Consider the following 17,133-nt stretch of genomic DNA (forward strand, 5'->3'; position numbering starts at 1 on the left):
GGAAGGAAGGAAGGAAGGAAGAAGCATTTCCCTGGAGAATAGAAAAATGGGCATAAAGCATAGGCTAGAGCCTCATTAAGCAAACGCTTAGAACGTGAATAGATTTGTGCTATTAGGCGTCTTCCAATATTGAAATGGCTCTTGCCTGGAAAACAATGGTCCAGTCCCACCACTAGGAACTGATTCTGGATGTAGAGAGATCCTCGGACAGTTGCAATGATGGCTAACTCTGCACAAAGTATTTCATTTCTGGAGCGCCCTCTTCCATCTTTGACCTTTGAGTCACCTGTACAAGGATTGGTTCTATTTTCTCTATATTTCTATGTTTATTTAAAATGTTCTATATTAATGTAAAAGTAAAATTTTATAATTTTTATGTTACTTTCAAGTTTGAAACAATTTCAAAATTTACAACACATTATAAACAGCACTGAAAAAAATCCCTGTGTACCACTTAATCCATCTTTTCAAAATGCTAATATTGAATAGTTGTCCCACAAGCATCCTTCATCCGAAGTCCTCAGTGCACCTAGTTACCCTGGCTCCTTATTGTTCCCAGTCCCTCATTAACAAGGCAGTTTCCCAGCCTTCCTCTCTCATGACCCCCATCCTTCTGAGAAGTGTTATAAACCATGGAAACCCCCAGAGTGGCTTCATTCAAAGTACCTCTGCAGTTAATTCCCAGGGTGTCTGGAAGAACTGGATTTTCTTGCAGGAAGAACTGCAATCACCAGCAAGCCCTAAAGTAGACAGAGGAGGGTGGGAACATATTGGTGGGTGCAGGCCTGCACTACCCCTTCCTTACAGATAAAGGAAGGTTTTTAATCTCTTGTCTCTTTGAATATCTTCCTCAGTGTGGAGCTTCAGGTTACCTAGACACCCTGCCTCATTCACAAATCTGCTGGGAGCGTGGATGCCTACATTAACTCATCAGGGCTGGTTAGGACCAGGCGTAACTAACAATGGTCTCCAACCATCCTTGGAGTTCTACATCAAGACCACATTGTCAAGGTTAAAGGTGTCTTCTCTTACATGCTTGTTCTTCCTAAGGTAAGGTAGCATCTTCCCCACCAGGCTCCCCAAGAGCTGTAGAAAAACTGTCAACAGCATAAGACAGTGTGGTACTACACCACCACCTAGTGTTCAAAATTACATAGTGCAGCCATTTACCCCATCACTGGGAATAACAGGTTCACAATCTTCAAGGAGCAACACACAAGAGACTTGGCAAGAGCGCTCCAATTTTCCAGTGTGACAAACCAGATTTACCAGGGAAAGACTCTGGAGTCTAACGATCCATCCTCTCACTTTAGTGTACTTTGTTCGGTTACTGGCCATTCCTTACATTTCTTTTCCCTACAAATACATAAGTGCTGAACTCATACCAGGCCCTAATAATAGGTTCAACCTGAGACCCCACAGGGGTGGCATAGCAAATATCCTGGATATCAGATGTTTATATTACAATTTATAACAGTAGCAACGTTACAGTTAAGTAGCAACAAAATAATTTTATGGTTGAGGTCACCACAACATGAGCAACTGCATTAAAGGGTTGCAGCATTAAGAAGACTGAGAAACACTGCTCTATACCTTTTTGTAAACCAAAATCTTCCATTTCACCCGGAAATGATCTGAGGAGAGTTCATGAAAGGCTCCTGAACTCTTACTTTTGCTGCTAAGAAGTCTTCTAAAATTTCTATGTATCCCTTACATCAGCAAGTGCCAATCATTCTCAGCTCTGGAACAATCATCTTTTTGACAGCCCTGGGATTATGGTAATAAGTGTCTACACTACAACTTTTCTTGTTTCCACAACAGAAGGGTTGGTACAAAACAAGCTCATCCCAATTTGCTTCAGAGCTAAGAACACCCCACATGCCTTGTTCGTACGACTAGACTGTAAATGTCAAGAGTACACCGCACAAAGCAGAATAGAACACTACCCGCATGGTCTGGGGCAAGCTATTTAAGTGTGGTGTTCTCATCTGAAAACAGAAGTAACACTGGAAGTTACAACCTTGAGTTGTTTTGAAAACATTTTAAAATGATGGTGTTAGCATAGAGCAGGTGCCCTGACTAGTTTTGTTAACTTGATCCCAGCTAGTTAGTTATTTGGGAAAAGAAAATGCCTCAATCAGACTACCTGTAGGCAAGACTCTAGGGTATTTTCTTGATTAGTGATTTATTTGGGTGTACATAGCCAGTTGTGGGCAGTGTCACCCCTGGACAAGTGGTCCTGGGTAATATAAGAAAGCAGGCTAAGCAAGCCACAGCAAGCAAACCTGTAGGCAAGAATCCTTCACACTCTCTGCTTTAGTTCCTGCCTCTAGGTTCCAGCCTTGAGTTCTTGCCCTGACTTCCCTTCAAGGTGAACTGTTTTATAATGAAATACATCCTTTCCTCCTCAAGTTGCTTTTGGTCACAGTGGTTATCACAGGACAGCAGGAATATGGCATGTGTTTGAATGTCAACCCCAAAGTCTCTAGCTACTTATTGTTATTATGTGACTGGGCAAGGTGGCCCCAAACCAGCCTCTTCTGTGCTTCTTCCATGAGGATGGCGATTGGTGAAGACCACGTGTGTTCACGGTTTCCCCCCTTGCCCCTGCTGTAGCCTTGGGTCACATGGAGAGACTTGAGCTGCTGCACATACTCCATGAACAGTGTGTGCAGGCGGTGGTCTGCTCCTTTTGTAAAGTACATCAGCCAGAGGAAAAGTCCAAGTTCAGCAGTAGGACTGGGAAGTAAGTGTTGACAAGATGACTTCCAAACTGGTGCTCAAGACTGGGACCTCCAGGATGTACCCATTAAGTGTAGAGCAAGGATAGCTGCAACCGTAGGGCTGGCTATGGAAGAGTCAAGTCTTCAGTAGGGATGAAGCCTCAGTGTGCTGGGCAAAGCTTCTGCCCTAGTCACAACTAGGAAAGAAGCCTCTAAGAGCCCAGCAAAGTCTTCAGTAGGGATGAAGCCTCAGTGTGCTGGGCAAAGCTTCTGCCCTAGTCACAACTAGGAAAGAAGCCTCTAAGAGCCCAGCAACGGAACCCCTCAGTGATGACTCTGTGTTCTCTTTAAGAGGACAATTCTCAACAGGCTCCACAGGGGTCCTTAAGAAAAGGCTTGCACTGTTCCGTAACAGAAAGCATTGTCATAGATTCCTGTTCTGTACAAATGTTTCCAAATGTTTGAATATCAGAACATCTAAAATATAATGAATGTGTGAGAAATGAGACACAATAAATACGCTTGTGCCCCTCACACAGAAGGTTGCCACCACCTTGCAGTCGCAAGGCTGGACCTTCCACCAGTGGAGATGAGCCAGCTAGCCTCTCTGGCTTCCCAGATAGCTTGCTAGTGAAGACCTCACTTCTGAGAGCCTGGCCCAGTTCTGCAGCTCCAGTAGCAGCATTCTGGATTCAACAGATACAAGGCTACCACAATCTACTAAAATGTGAGGTGGAAATCGAGTCTTTAACTATGAGGTAAAAAACTAATCATCGATTCAAACAAACAAACAAACAAACAAACAAACAAACCTGCCACTGGACTACACAATTGTGGCTCCAAAATTGGTCTCTAGCCCACTACCTTGATATGTCTAGTTTCAGTAGTGGAGAGGCAGAGAGACTAGTTAGTATACTGGGCTGTGGAATCACACTACAGAGCAAACTGGCTTCTCTCTCCAGCCCTTGAATCACCCTTTTTTGCCCACACATAACAGAATCCTTCACTGGAGAAAACCTAATCCTTTCTGTCAAGTGTAAGAAATAGAAAAATCCTTAGAAGCATTCTAGAAAACATCATCCTGGTTGCCATAGTTACCACCTGGCCTTCAGAGCAGCCTCTTGGCTTCTATATACGCTCTTTTGCTGTTTGAAAACCATCTTTAAGCATCAAAGTTGGTTGGCACCATACAGGTCCCTCCAAAACATGGCTGACACCTGGCTAGTTTTTATTGTTGTTATTATTTTGTTTTGTTTTTACCAAGACTTACTGAAAGTAAGGTTGGCATGAGGAAATTAACAAAATAGAGATAATTAAAAATAAGAACACATTTACTATTTCTAGAACCTATAGCTGTTCCCTTCTCAGGACAAATCTGACCAGGACCTTCCTTCCTCCTGAGGCTCTGCCTGAGCTGAGACATTAGTGCCCTTCAGTGACCCTGTAACTACACTTCCACAAAAGTACCCCCAAGGTGCCATCCCCTCAGCAAATTCCACAAGGCTTCTCTCTAGCTCCCAACAGAAGGAAATAAATCATCAAGAGTCTTAATAGCTCTGCATTCTTCTGCCACTACTGTAGGCACTTCTGTAGGAGTCTCAGGTTCCAACCCAGGAGCATGTGTCAGTTGTCAGGAGCAACTGCCAGTGTCAGTTGGCCTGAAAACTAAGAGGTACTCTTTGAAATGGAAGAAAGTCAAACTGACCTGAAGGACATTAACCCTTTCTAAAAACAACTTGTGAAATTTAAATATACTTTTGCAGGTAAATTTGTTTTGAAGAGCTTGAATAAATATCCCATAAGGCTGTTTATCATAATTGACTTTTTATTTAAAAAATTACAGGGAGCAATTTCCAGCATATTTTTATAAAAGTACTGCCATATCAAACATTTTGTATCACTTAATTCCAATGAAGAGCTGCCTTTTTTTTTTCTTTTAAGGTACTAATTCCAACTGATGGGACATGTGTCCTTAAAATAGAAAGTTTCCATCATTTATTCAAATGTCAAAATTAATATTTTTGAGAAGTTTATTGCTTTATGGGTGGGCAAGATGCTACTAGCACATTTTAGGTAAATAAACTTTATTAAAAACTATGAGGTCATTTCTGTTTAAAACTTTCAGGATAATTCACAGAAAATAGATATATTTATTCAAAGTATACACTGAAGGGCTGGCCATCTAGCTATGAACATTTAAAGGTGTAGCAGCTCTTTGAAGAAATAACACACAGTGGTTCTGCTTGGTGTACTACACATAATTGAAATGAATAAAACTGGAAGACCAGTACTGTTATGCTATATGTTCTGTTAGGATCTTAAACAAACAAAGAAAAATCACAAGCTTAGTAGTCCATTTGTGCTTAAAATATTCATATGCATGAGAAGCTTAAAGAAAAGACCTCTGTACATGATCATCAAAAAAAAAAGTTATACATTGTTTTTAAATTGCACTGTTATTTAAACCACTTTCCTAAAGTCAGACCCTCCTTTGCAGCTGGCACAGTTTTTCAGGTCTAATTAGCAACTTGGGGAGGCCCCTCTGGTATTAGTGAAGTAAAAAAGGTGGTGATAAAAGACCAAGCTGAAGCCATTAACCCAGGTCTTTGAGCTGCACTGGCATCTTCACCTGCATCTTCTCCACTCTCGTCTTCCAGTCCATCATCCATAAGGCGCTCCTTTCAAATAACATAAACATATTCCTGAGTAATCGGTACCAAAAACAAACCTATAACAGCAGAGTGCTAATACTTTCTGTAGCAAGAAGAAATCTGGGTGTGTCAAGTCTAATGGTAGATCCAGGGCCATTAGAAAACTTTGTGAAGTCTAAAATTCATAAATTCTTCAGTGTCCATCAATATAATACATTTTACCACAGGCATAATTTTCTCTCTAGACTATTTTTGGAAGCTAATCCTTCTCACTAATTCTAACAGATGCTATGACTGACTGGGTATTACATGCTAAGTACCCATATGAACCCACCAGTTTCTACGTTAGCTTTTCTCTGTGTCCCTTCCACAGGTATCAGAAGCATCCACAGTCTGTCTCCACTTCTGCCCCAGGAAGAGCTGAGGGGTATCTATCTACCTTTAAAATCTGCACAGACGTCCACAACCTACCATTTCTTCAAGCTCTAGGTTGTTTGCATTGTGACCATCATTGTTGGCTTCCACATTGTTGGGAGCCTGCTGCTGACCGCCTTCTTGCCGGAAAGGAAACCATCCAGCTTGGTGTCTGTTCAGTAAAATAAAAAGAAAAGAAGCCACAGTCACTTCTATTTGTAACACAATTAAAGTGTCCCTCAAGGAAAAAAACTATTGGAGCTATTATACATGATAAAAACAAGTATCTTCCTTTAAGCCAGGTAATTTCTCAAGGTAATAACAGTAAAACAAAAGGCAATTCAAATCTAAAAGCTTATCTTGGACATAACTGGCTCCATGTGTCACACTAAGTCACAAAATCTTTTGGGTCTTTTTTTTTTTTAAGAATTATAACTAGGTATATTTCTTTGCCACTTAGAAGGCAAGGCCAGGAAAAAAGATCTACTCATAAAAAAAAGTGTGACCCTTGCTTATAAGACTTACTATTGATAAATATAACTTAAAAGAAGATCCTTATGAGAGCACTTATCATGTATTTGAGTTCTAAATAACTAGTTGGCTGTGAATAATGGAATTAAACATTTATATAAAATATGATAAACAAAATCTCTGCTTTTAACCAGTTCTGATAAATATTCTTACACAATACCTCTTGCCCTTGCTTTTGGGTAGCATCAATATGCCAGAAACATGAAGGGCAATATTAAAACTCCTTCACTCAGCATTTCTGACTGACTATGTTATGCCAGAGTCTGTGGTCACCAGTTTTAATTAACAAACAGTTAATACCCATCACTCACAAATAAACCAGCAGCATGGCTCCCATTACCATGATAAACCGACTAAAGGAAGAGTAGAAGTATACGATGCTGAGGAGGACGGCAGCTCGAGAGAACGTGTACACCCAGTCCAGCCAGTCGCGGTTCAAGTCTTCTTCATTTAGCACTGGGCCACCCTGTGCATTCATTTGAACGTTCTCATTCATGGGCACATTTTCTGGGGCCACTAGGTTGGGAGCTGGTGGAGGCTCTTCTCCAGGAACATGTGCCAAATTTAGAGGTGAGGCTGCAGCATGCTGGGCTGAGCTGGCACTTGATGTGGCCTGAGCTGTAACTGCAGCTTGACTGAAATAGTCATCAAAATATTAAAAAACAAAACAAAAATAAAAACCTTTACCATACCATGTATTTTTAAATGTCTTGGGTATTATGAATTGTATAACCATAATCTCCAGTACCACACTCTTGCTCTGCATATCTTAGAACACAGTTTCCAGTGAAATAGAGGGGCTAGTGACGGGCCTTCTCTTAGCCTGTCCATCTAAGACCATACAGAGAGGAGGAAGAGCTAACCAAATATTCTGGCTAAATCGATTCTAAGCTGAAATTAATCTTTCGATTAATTTTATTATTCTAAATGAAATAATACCTCAGAGCTGCCAAATTCCTCTCAGGCCACGCTTTGGCATACTTGCCTAAATATGAATTTCAACATTAAATGAATCTTGGGTGGGGGGGAATCACTCCTTAACCTCAACCCTGGTTTTTGGGCAACTCCATTTGAGGACCTCTAGTTCCTGTCATGTTAGAAGGAACTGTGTCCCGATGATGTGCTGATGATGTGACCGTGTAAGTCACAACAAGAGTGAGCAAGATGGCTGTCAGAGTATAATCCCTGGAACTCACATGATAGAGGGAGGGAAACAATCCCACGAGCTGTCCACTGCTTCCACATGTGTAACACAGTATGTATGCATGCAAGTACACACACACAAACACAAACACACACAAAATAAAATGTAATTTTAAGAAATTTAATTTTTTTTAAGTCAGAAAAGAGGCTGGGGATGTAGCTCAGCTGGTATAGCAAAAGCCCAGGGCTCCATACCTAGCACCACATAAAACTGGGCATGATAGCATGCATGAGCCTATAGTCCCTGCATTGGGGAGTTAGAAGCACTACAAGCAACCTTTGGAGGCCACGTTTGGCTAAAAAGTCATTCTGAGGCAACCTTGGCTACATAAGAGCCTGTCTCACAAAAATAATTTTCCCCCAGAAAAATAGTAACGTGGCTAGGATTTGCTTTAAATTGTAACAAAAGTGGAAAGTTATAGAATAAGATTGACACGGTTTTGTAAATACTGAGGCTGAAACATGGGTACACAAGGATTTTGTTTTTACTTTATTTTGTATTATGTATTTAGTTTTACTACTAAGTATTTTTAAATGCTTAAACTTTTAATAAAGTTAGTCAAGGTACCTAAAGAAAATTAAGGAAATGATATTCCCTAGGCTATAAATTCTAATTTAAACCAATGTGCTCAGTAGGACCTAATTTCTAAATAAGCCTTTTGTTTCTAAAACATTTCTCTTATGACCACTCTGATACATGAGTGAGCTACTTTAAAGAAGCCGAGATTCAAAAGTTAAATGATGTACACACAGTAATTTGATTCAACAGTAAGCTACAGTGAAGTCTTACTCATCTTACATGGTTTGCATGGAGGTCACAAACAAGCAAACAGTGTCAAACAGCACTAAGCACAAAGTCTTTGCAAACAACAGCTGACCATTACAACATCAAAAATACAAACAGGCTACCTGTGGTGGCGCACGCCTTTAATCGCAGCACTTGGGAGGCAGAGGCAGGCAGAATTCTGAGTTTGAGGCCAGCCTGGTCTACAGAGTGAGTTCCAGGACAGCCAGGACTACACAGAGAAACCCTGTCTCGAAAAAACTTTTAAAAAACAAACAAACAAAAAAAAAACAAAAAAAAAAAAACCAAACAGGCTACCTGAAGCCAGTGTTTATGAAGGAACACTAACATACAAGGTTCATAAAGCAGGTAAGCAGTGTGTGCGTGTGTGTGTGTGTGTGTGTGTGTGTGTGTGTGTGTCTACATCTCCTTCAGGCTGGAGGAAAGAAAGTCAGTAGACAAGGGGAAAAAAGCCTGATACAGTAATATGTAAGAAAGTTACGTGAAGTAGGATTTGGTTATAGTATGAGATTTTAAAAAAATGGCAGCTAGTGTAAAGTAAAATGGATTTAAAGTGAGAAGGACCTAGCTGAAATTTTGGAAGCAGGATTCAAAGAAAAAGAAGAAATTCAATTATATCATTTTTGTAAGATATTAGGTTCAGGGATAATAGAAGCTAGACTCTACAAGGTTAAGGCCAAGATCTTTCCTGACAACTACTAGGGGAAGTTTCACTGACAAAGAACTCAGAAGGAAAGGCATTTAAAAGAATGAAGGAGCCAAAGCTTAGGTGTTCTGACCTTAGAGCAAAAGCCACTATCCTACAGAAACGGAGCAGTAACCCAAGAAGCACAGGGGAAAAGAACAAATAACTGCAGTCATGGAAGAAAGACATCTAAGAGGACCAAGTCCTGGGTGTCAGCAGGTACACAGTAGGCAGGCAGGTCTGTATCTGTCAAACTGAGCAAGAAATGCTACTGTTAAAAGGAAGGGGGGGAAATGATGAGAGAGATAAGGAACAGGAGGACACACAGACAGAAGAGAACACAGAACAGCAGCTGGTCAGCATGGACTGGGTGTATAGGATGAGGGTGATGGAGAACAAGGCAGTCATACCTCAGTGATGAGACACCAACTTCCGCCGGCCACAGTCAAGAATGAATGTGGCGACTGTGTGTGTCACACTGAGTGTGACGACTGTATGTGTCACACTAAGCCCTAAACTTCATATGGCCCCTTTCCCTTTGACTTTTTGTCTCCATGTGGATCTGCAGCCTGTCAGGAAAACTCTCTTTTGGGGCTTCTGCATCATTTTTTAAAGTATCTGAATATTGCTAACTGAGATCAGGGGCATGAAGAAGGGGCTAAGAGCAGGCTTGGCTGATGTGAACAGGGGAATGCTTTATCCATTCACCAATTAAAGTAAGTTAACTGAGTTTCTAAATTCCTTCTTGGTAACTTTGAAGTAATCAAGTGGTGATAGCAACGAGTGTGATCCCAGCCCGACAGCTAAGGTAAGAGAGGGCAGTGAACTCAGACACACTTACTATTGCAAATAATACTGATGAGCGTACATCTGCTGCCACCACAGCATCTGCAGTGGGCTGAGCGCAGGGTACACTGGGAACCCAGGCGGCACACCTTGCCCAGGAAACTGGTGATCCACATTTCTGCAATAAAGAATAAATGAAGCCTTTTAACATGCAAAAAACTAAAAAAAAAATTTTCTGAATTTGTGAACTGTAAGTCAATCACTGACAGTATTTTTAAATCTTACTGAAAACAGTGAATTTGCATATTCTTCAAATAAAACAATACATTTTACCTAAGTTGACAGAAAATAAGTCATCCACAAAAATATGTAGCAAGTGTAAGCAAAGCCAAGAATACTTTGATTTTTAAGTACATTCCCTTTAAGAATCAAAATTATCAAATAAACTTCATGACATATTATTTTGAGGAGTAGTCATAGCCAAGTAATAAAATTCTATTAAAAATACAGCAGCCAAGTAATATAAGTTAAAACTAATATAAGCATTCAAATACAAACATTTCAAATATAAACTGTCCTTTAAAGAGCCAAGAGTAAAGACCATGCTTCTAAATATGGTTTCAAAATAAGTTAAAATTCTATTAATTTAACAAAACTTGTGGAAAGTCATCATTAACTTCTTTTTTTTTGTTTTTTGTTTTTTTTGTTTTTTTGGTTTTTTGGTTTTTTGGTTTTTGGTTTTTGGTTTTTCGAGACAGAGTTTCTCTGTGTAGCCCAGGCTGTCCTGGAACTCACTCTGTAGACCAGGCTGGCCTCGAATTCAGAAACACCATTAACATCTTAATGCTTCAGTTTGTTTAATTCTGAAATGAAATCCTCCTCAAAATGTTGTCACTCTATGTTCGTTAAACACTAGTTTTGGGATTTGAATGTAAAATGTCCCCGGCATGCTCATGAACACTTGGTCCCCAGCTGCTGGTGCTGTTTTAGGAAGTTTGGAATCCTTAGAAGATACAATCTTGCTGGAGAAGGTAAGTCAAGGGGAATGTGTCTTATCCAAGCCCCACTTCCAGTGACCAGCTACCTCACACTTCTACAACTGTGCCTTCCCCACCATGACGGGTAGTATCCCCTCCAACTGTGAGCCAAATTAAACCCTTCTTCCCTTAAGTTTCGTGTCAAATAGTTGATCATAACAAAGAAGAAAGTTATAGTTAACCTGCTCCGCTTTTATTCCCCAGCCTACAAAATATGTTAGACTTAGCAATAAAGATGACATCTGCTATACTCATAGATCAGTGTCGTCTGCAAACATCTTCAGAGGCTGCAGCAGATGGAAGCAAAAACAGAGATCCACAACAAACTGCAGAGAGTTAGAGACCACGAAACACTCAGTCCTAACTGGGATGTCTCCATCAAACCCTACCTCAGAGCTCAGGAACCTTATGGAGGAGGAGAGAGAGAAACTGTAAGAGCCAGCGGGGATAGAGGAGACCAAAGGAAACAAGCCCTTCCCAACACGCCAGGACTGATACACATAGGAACTCATAAAGACAAGGATCTAATACAAATGGGGTCCCAGTGCCGGGAAGGAGAGGTCACAAGCCCCACTCCTACTGCAAAAGCTATCTTCTTCAACTGACAACCACTCACAAATGACAAACTGGTCTGTTCCAACGGAGTCTCACTAGATAGTCAAACAACTCTTTTTTTTGTTTTGTTTTGTTTTTTGTTTTTCGAGACAGGGTTTCTCCATGTAGCCCTGGCTGTCCTGGAACTCACTCTGTAGACCAGGCTGGCCTCGAACTCAGAAATCCACCTGCCTCTGCCTCCCAAGTGCTGGGATTAAAGGCGTGCGCCACCACCACCCAGCTTAGTCAAACAACTCTTAAAGCCAGGCCCCATGCCCAGAGGTAGAGAGCCAACACAAAACAAACTCAATGATGTGTGTGGAAGTTGTTTCATAATTGACTTGTCTGGGTACCATTCTTATTTTTTCCCTTTCTTTCCTTCTTTCTTTTTCTTTTGCCTATAAATTACAGTTTTTATAGGATTTGTGAGCATGAATATGTGAGTCTCTGCATCTCCACTGTACTTCTTGTGCTTTTTGGTTTTTTTTTTTCCCTCCTGGTAGTTTGGTTGGCTTCATTCTATTCCAGTTTGTTTGCTGCTGCTGCTGCTGCTGCTGCTGCTGCTGCTATTGTTCATCTTGTTCTTATTGTTGTTGTTTTTTACATATTATTATTTAGATGCTTGTTTGTATTCTAATGACAGAGAGTAAGGAAGGTATGTATATTAGGGTAGGTAGGGAGTAGAGAAGGACCTGGGGGAAGAGTTGGAGGAAGAGAAAACCAAAAATCTATTTTCAATTTTAAAAAATACTTAAAGAGATATTTGTACAAATCAAACAACTACGGGGTATACACACCAGTAAACAGCACTTGTGAATGTGTTAGCTCTTTTATTTTCTTTTGTTTGTGCATGTGTCTACATGTGTATGCACATTTATAAATATAGCATGCACATATGTGCATGTTTGTATATGACAGAGAGAGATAGAGAGGAAGAAGGGAGGGAGACAAAGAGAGAGAGAAGGAGGAAGGGAAGGAAGAAGGAGGGAAGGGAGGGAGGGAGGGAAGGAAGCGAAGGGAATATGGAGAGGCCAAAGGTCCGTGCTAGATGCCTTCTCCTGCTGCTCATCACCTCCCTTTTCTAAAAAAGGGTCTTCCCCTGAGCCTGGAGCTTACCAATTCACCTAGAGTGACCCACAGGCACTCCAGGATCTAGTTATCTCTACCACCACCCTGGCCAGCCCCATGCCTAGACCTAAGTATATAGACATGGAGCACTAGCTTTTATGTGGGTACTATAATTTTCTCAGCTCTGAAAACTATAGACTTTTAAAGAGTAGCTTTTTCCTTCCCTTTATTGTTTGTTTGTTTGTTTGTTTGTTTTTTGGTTTTGTTTTTGTTTTTCGAGACAGGGTTTCTCTGTGTAGCCCTGGCTGTCCTGGAACTCACTCTGTAGACCAGGCTGGCCTCAAACTCAGAAATCCGCCTGCCTCTGCCTTCCAAGTGCTGGGATTAAAGTCGTGCGCCACCACTGCCCGGCTCAAATATTTGTCAATAAGTATTAATAATCATGTACCTACTGAATTACTATGTAGCTATAGAAATAAATGAACATTTCTATACATGTCTTTGAGTGACCTCTTCCTTATTTTCTTAAAAGCAAAATATAGAAAAGTATGTATAATATACTACTGTTTGTGTTAGAATGAGGAGAATATACTTGAATACATATAAGTATATGTAAAGATATATATACAGAAGTAGTTTGCTTGAATTTTCACCCAGGAAGCAATGGAAATTAAACTAAAAAATAATGAAGACAATTAAAAAAAAATATGTTAAGGAAAGAATAGGAAGAGGGAGAATGAAGCAGGCACTGAAATGTGTCTGGATAGTAGACCCATAAACTTTACACAACTAAGAAAAAAAGCTACTTCATAAAGAAAATATAGCAAGCTGTAATAGCACAAAGAAATAAACTTTCATATCAACTTGATAATGTAACTCCCACATAGAACTATGGTTTAAACTTTTAAATTTCTTCTTAGACTTGTTTATGTGTGTCAATGTTTATGTATGCATACTACACATGTGCCTATTACTTGCAGAGATCACAAGAAGGCATCAGATGCCCTGGATCTGGAGTTACAGATGGTTGTAAGCCACTATGTGGGTGCTAGGAACTGAATCCAAGTCCTCTGTAGGAGCAACAAGTATTCTTAACAATTGAGACACCGCTCCAGCACCTAAAACTATATTCTTTTTTTTTTTTTGGATATTGTATTTATTTACATTTCAGATGTTATCTCCTTTCCCCATTACCCTACCACCACCACCACCACCAATCCATGAGCATGGGAGACCTTTCCATCTTCTGAGATGTTCAATTTCTTTCTTCAGGGACTTGAAGTTCTTGTCATACAGATCTTTCACTTGCTTGATTAGTGCCACACCAAGGTATTTTATATTATTTGTGACTATTGTGAAGGATGTCATTTCTCTAATTTCTTTCTCATCCTGTTTATCCTTTGAGTAGAGGAAGGCTACTAATTTGTTTGAGTTAATTTTATATCCAGCCACTTTGCTGAAGTTGTTTATCAGGTTTAGGAGTTCTTTGGTGGAAGTTTTGGGGTCATTTAAGTATATTATCATATCATCTGCAAATAGTGAAATTTTGACTTCTTCCTTTCCTATTTGTATCTCTTTGACCTCCTTGTGTTGCTTAATTGCTCTGGCTAGGACTTCGAGTACTATATTGAATAGGTAGGGGAAGAGTGGGCAGCCTTGTCTAGTCCCTAATTTTAGTGGGATTGCTTCAAGTTTCTCTCCATTTCGTTTGACATTGGCTAGTAGTTTGCTGTATATTGCTTTTACTATGTTTAGGTATGGATCTTGAATTCCTGATCTTTCCAAGACTTTTTACCATGAAGGGGTGTTGAATTTTGTCAAATGTTTTCTCAGCATCTAGTGAGATGATCATGTGGGTTTTTTTCTTTGAGTTTGTTTATATAGTGGATTACACTGATGGATTTCAGTATATTGAACCATCCCTGCACTTCTCGGATAAAGCCTACTTGATCATGGTGGATGACTGTTTTTATGTGTTATCAGATTCTGTTTGCAAGAATTTTATTATTTTCACATCGATTTTCATAAGGGAGATTGGTCTGAAGTTTTCTTTCTTTGTTATATCTTTGTGTGGTGTGTGGTTTAGGTATGAGTGTAATTGTGGCTTCATAGAATGAATTGGGTAGTGTTCCTTCTGTTTCTATTTTGTGGAACTGTTTAAAGAGAATTGGTATTAGGTCTTCCTTGAAGGTCTGACAGAACTATGCACTAAAATCATTTGGTCCCAGGCTTTTTTTGGTGGGGAGACTTTTAATGACTGCTTCTATTTTTTTAGGGGTTATGGGACTGTTTTCATGGTTTATCTGGTCCTGATTTAACTTTGATACCTGGTATCTGTCTAGAAAATTGTCCATTTCATGCAGATTTTCCAGTTTTGTTGAGTCTAGGCTTTTGTAGTAGAATCTGATGATTTTTTGAATTTCCTCCGTTTCTGTTGTTACGTCTCCCTTTTTAGTTCTGATTTTATTAATTTGGATACTGTTTCTCTGCCCTATGATTAGTCTGGCTAAGGGTTTATCTATCTTGTTGATTTTCTCAAAGAACCAGCTCCTGGTTTTGTTGATTCTTTGTACAGTTCTTTTTGTTTCTACTTGGTTGATTTCAGCCCTGAGTTTGATTATTTCCTGCTGTCTACTCCTCTTGGGTGTATTTGCTTCTTTTTGTTCTAGAGATTGCAGGTATGTTGTCAAGCTGCGAGTGTATGTTCTCTCCAGCTTCTTTTTGTAGGCACTTAGAACTATGAGTTTTCCTCTTAGCACTGCTTTCATTGTGTCCTACAAGTTTTGGTATGATGTGCCTTCATTTTCTTTTTTTTTTTTTTTATTTTTCGAGACAGGATTTCTCTGTATAGTCCTGACTGTCCTGGACCTCACTCTGTAGACCAGGCTGGCCTTGAACTAAGAAATTCACCTGCCTCTGCCTCCCAAGTGCTGGGATTAAAGGCGTGCGCCTCCACCGCCCAGCCTTCATTTTCATTAAATATTTAATTTCTTCATTTCTTCCCTGACCAAGTTATCATTGAGTAGAGTGTTGTTCAGTTTCCATGTGTATGTGGGATTTCCATTGTTTTTGTCGTTATTGAAGACCAATATTAGTCTGTGGTGATCTGACAAGATGCATGAGATTATTTCAATTTTCTTGTGTCTGCTGAGGCCTGTTTTGTGACCAATTATATGGTAAATTTTGGAGAAGGTATCATGAGGTGCTGAGAAGAAGGTATATTCTTTTGTTTTAGGATGAAATGTTCTATAGATATCTGTTAAATCCATTTGGTTCATAACTTCTGTTAGCTTCACTGTGTGTCTGTTTAGTTTCTGTTTCCATGATCTGTCCAATGCTGAGAGTGGGGTGTTGAAGTCTCCCACTGTTATTGTGTTGGGTGCAATGTGTGTTTTGAACTTTATTAAAGCTTCTTTTATGAATGTGGATGTCCTTGCCTTTGGAGAATAGATGTTCAGAATTGAGAGTTCATCTTGGTTTGTTTTTCTTTTGACAAGTATGAAGTGTCCTTCTGCTTTCTGATAGCTTTAAGTCTAGGGTCAATTTTATTTGATATTAGAATGGCTACTCCAGCTTGTTTCTTGGGACCATTTGCTTAGAAAATTGTTTTCCATCCTTTTACTCTGAGGTAGTGTCTGTCTTTGTCACTGAGGTACGTTTCTTGTATGCAGCAAAACGCTGGGTCCTGTTTACATATCCAGTCCATTAGTCTACATCTTTTTATTGGAGAATTGAGTCCATTGACATTAAGAGATATTAAGGAAAAGTGACTGTTGCTTCCTGTTATTTTTGTTATTGGGGGTAGAATTATGTTTGTATGGCTATCTTCTTTTGAGTTTGTTGGAAATTTACTTTCTTGCTTTTTTTAGGTTGTAGTTTCTTTACTTGTATTGGAGTTTTCCCTCTATTATACTTTGTAGGGCTGGATTTGTGGAAAGAGATTGTGTAAATTTGGTTTTCTCATGGAATATCTTAGTTTCTCCATCTATTGAGAGTTTTGCTCAGTATAGTAGCCTGGGCTGGCATTTGTATTCTCTTAGAGTCTGTATGACATCTGTTCAGAATCTTCTGGCTTTTAGAGTTTCTGATGAGAAGTCTGGTGTAATTCTGATAGGTCTGCCTTTTTTTTTTTAATATATCAAATTTTGTTTAATTCAATTCTTGAAGTCCACAAACAAAAGCTATACTGAGGCTAATAATTGTGAATATAATGAGTCAATTACTGTATAGTCAAATAAAATCAAAGATGTTTTATGTAGAAAACAGGCATATTTCTGCAAAGAATAAAGATTTCCAAATGAGGCATTTAAATTAGACTATAGCTGGGTCATTTTTTAAAAAGGTACAATAGTAAGCAAACTTTTAATATAGAAAAATGCATTATTCTCATGTGTAATATTAAAACAAAACTTTCTAAGTGTTCTTACTATGATTAACATTTAAAATATTATAAAATATCAGAAAGAGAATAGTAATAAACTTGATATGTAGAACAAATTCTGACCATCATTTAATGTCTTAGTCATCTGTCAACATTCTTTAGGTATAATGAGTTATTCTTAAATAAAATATAGAAATAGCTGTTGCTAACATCAAAAACATTTACATTGTATAGAAAAGTAAATAATGATATTTT

General features: G+C 39.2%; 1 protein-coding gene across 2 annotated transcripts in view; it reads right to left on the minus strand.

The window, feature by feature from the left end:
- Positions 1 to 4,528: 4,528 nt before the first annotated feature.
- Herpud2 (HERPUD family member 2) overlaps positions 4,529 to 17,133 on the minus strand; it is a 49,542-nt gene continuing 36,937 nt past the window's right edge. The window contains exons 5-8 of one of the 2 annotated variants that reach the window (XM_028763860.1): positions 9,854 to 9,976; positions 6,631 to 6,954; positions 5,846 to 5,960; positions 4,529 to 5,401 (exon numbers count right to left, since the gene is read on the minus strand). In XM_028763860.1, coding sequence (XP_028619693.1) covers positions 5,240 to 5,401; positions 5,846 to 5,960; positions 6,631 to 6,954; positions 9,854 to 9,976 — 724 coding nt within the window. In that variant the 3' untranslated portion in view covers positions 4,529 to 5,239. The remainder of the gene's footprint in view (positions 5,402 to 5,845; positions 5,961 to 6,630; positions 6,955 to 9,853; positions 9,977 to 17,133) is intronic. The other variant, XM_028763861.1, reaches the window with a different exon arrangement.

The sequence above is a fragment of the Grammomys surdaster genome, unplaced genomic scaffold (genome assembly GCF_004785775.1).
Source record: "Grammomys surdaster isolate TR1022 unplaced genomic scaffold, NIH_TR_1.0 140, whole genome shotgun sequence".
NCBI classification, from domain to species: Eukaryota; Metazoa; Chordata; class Mammalia; order Rodentia; family Muridae; genus Grammomys; species Grammomys surdaster.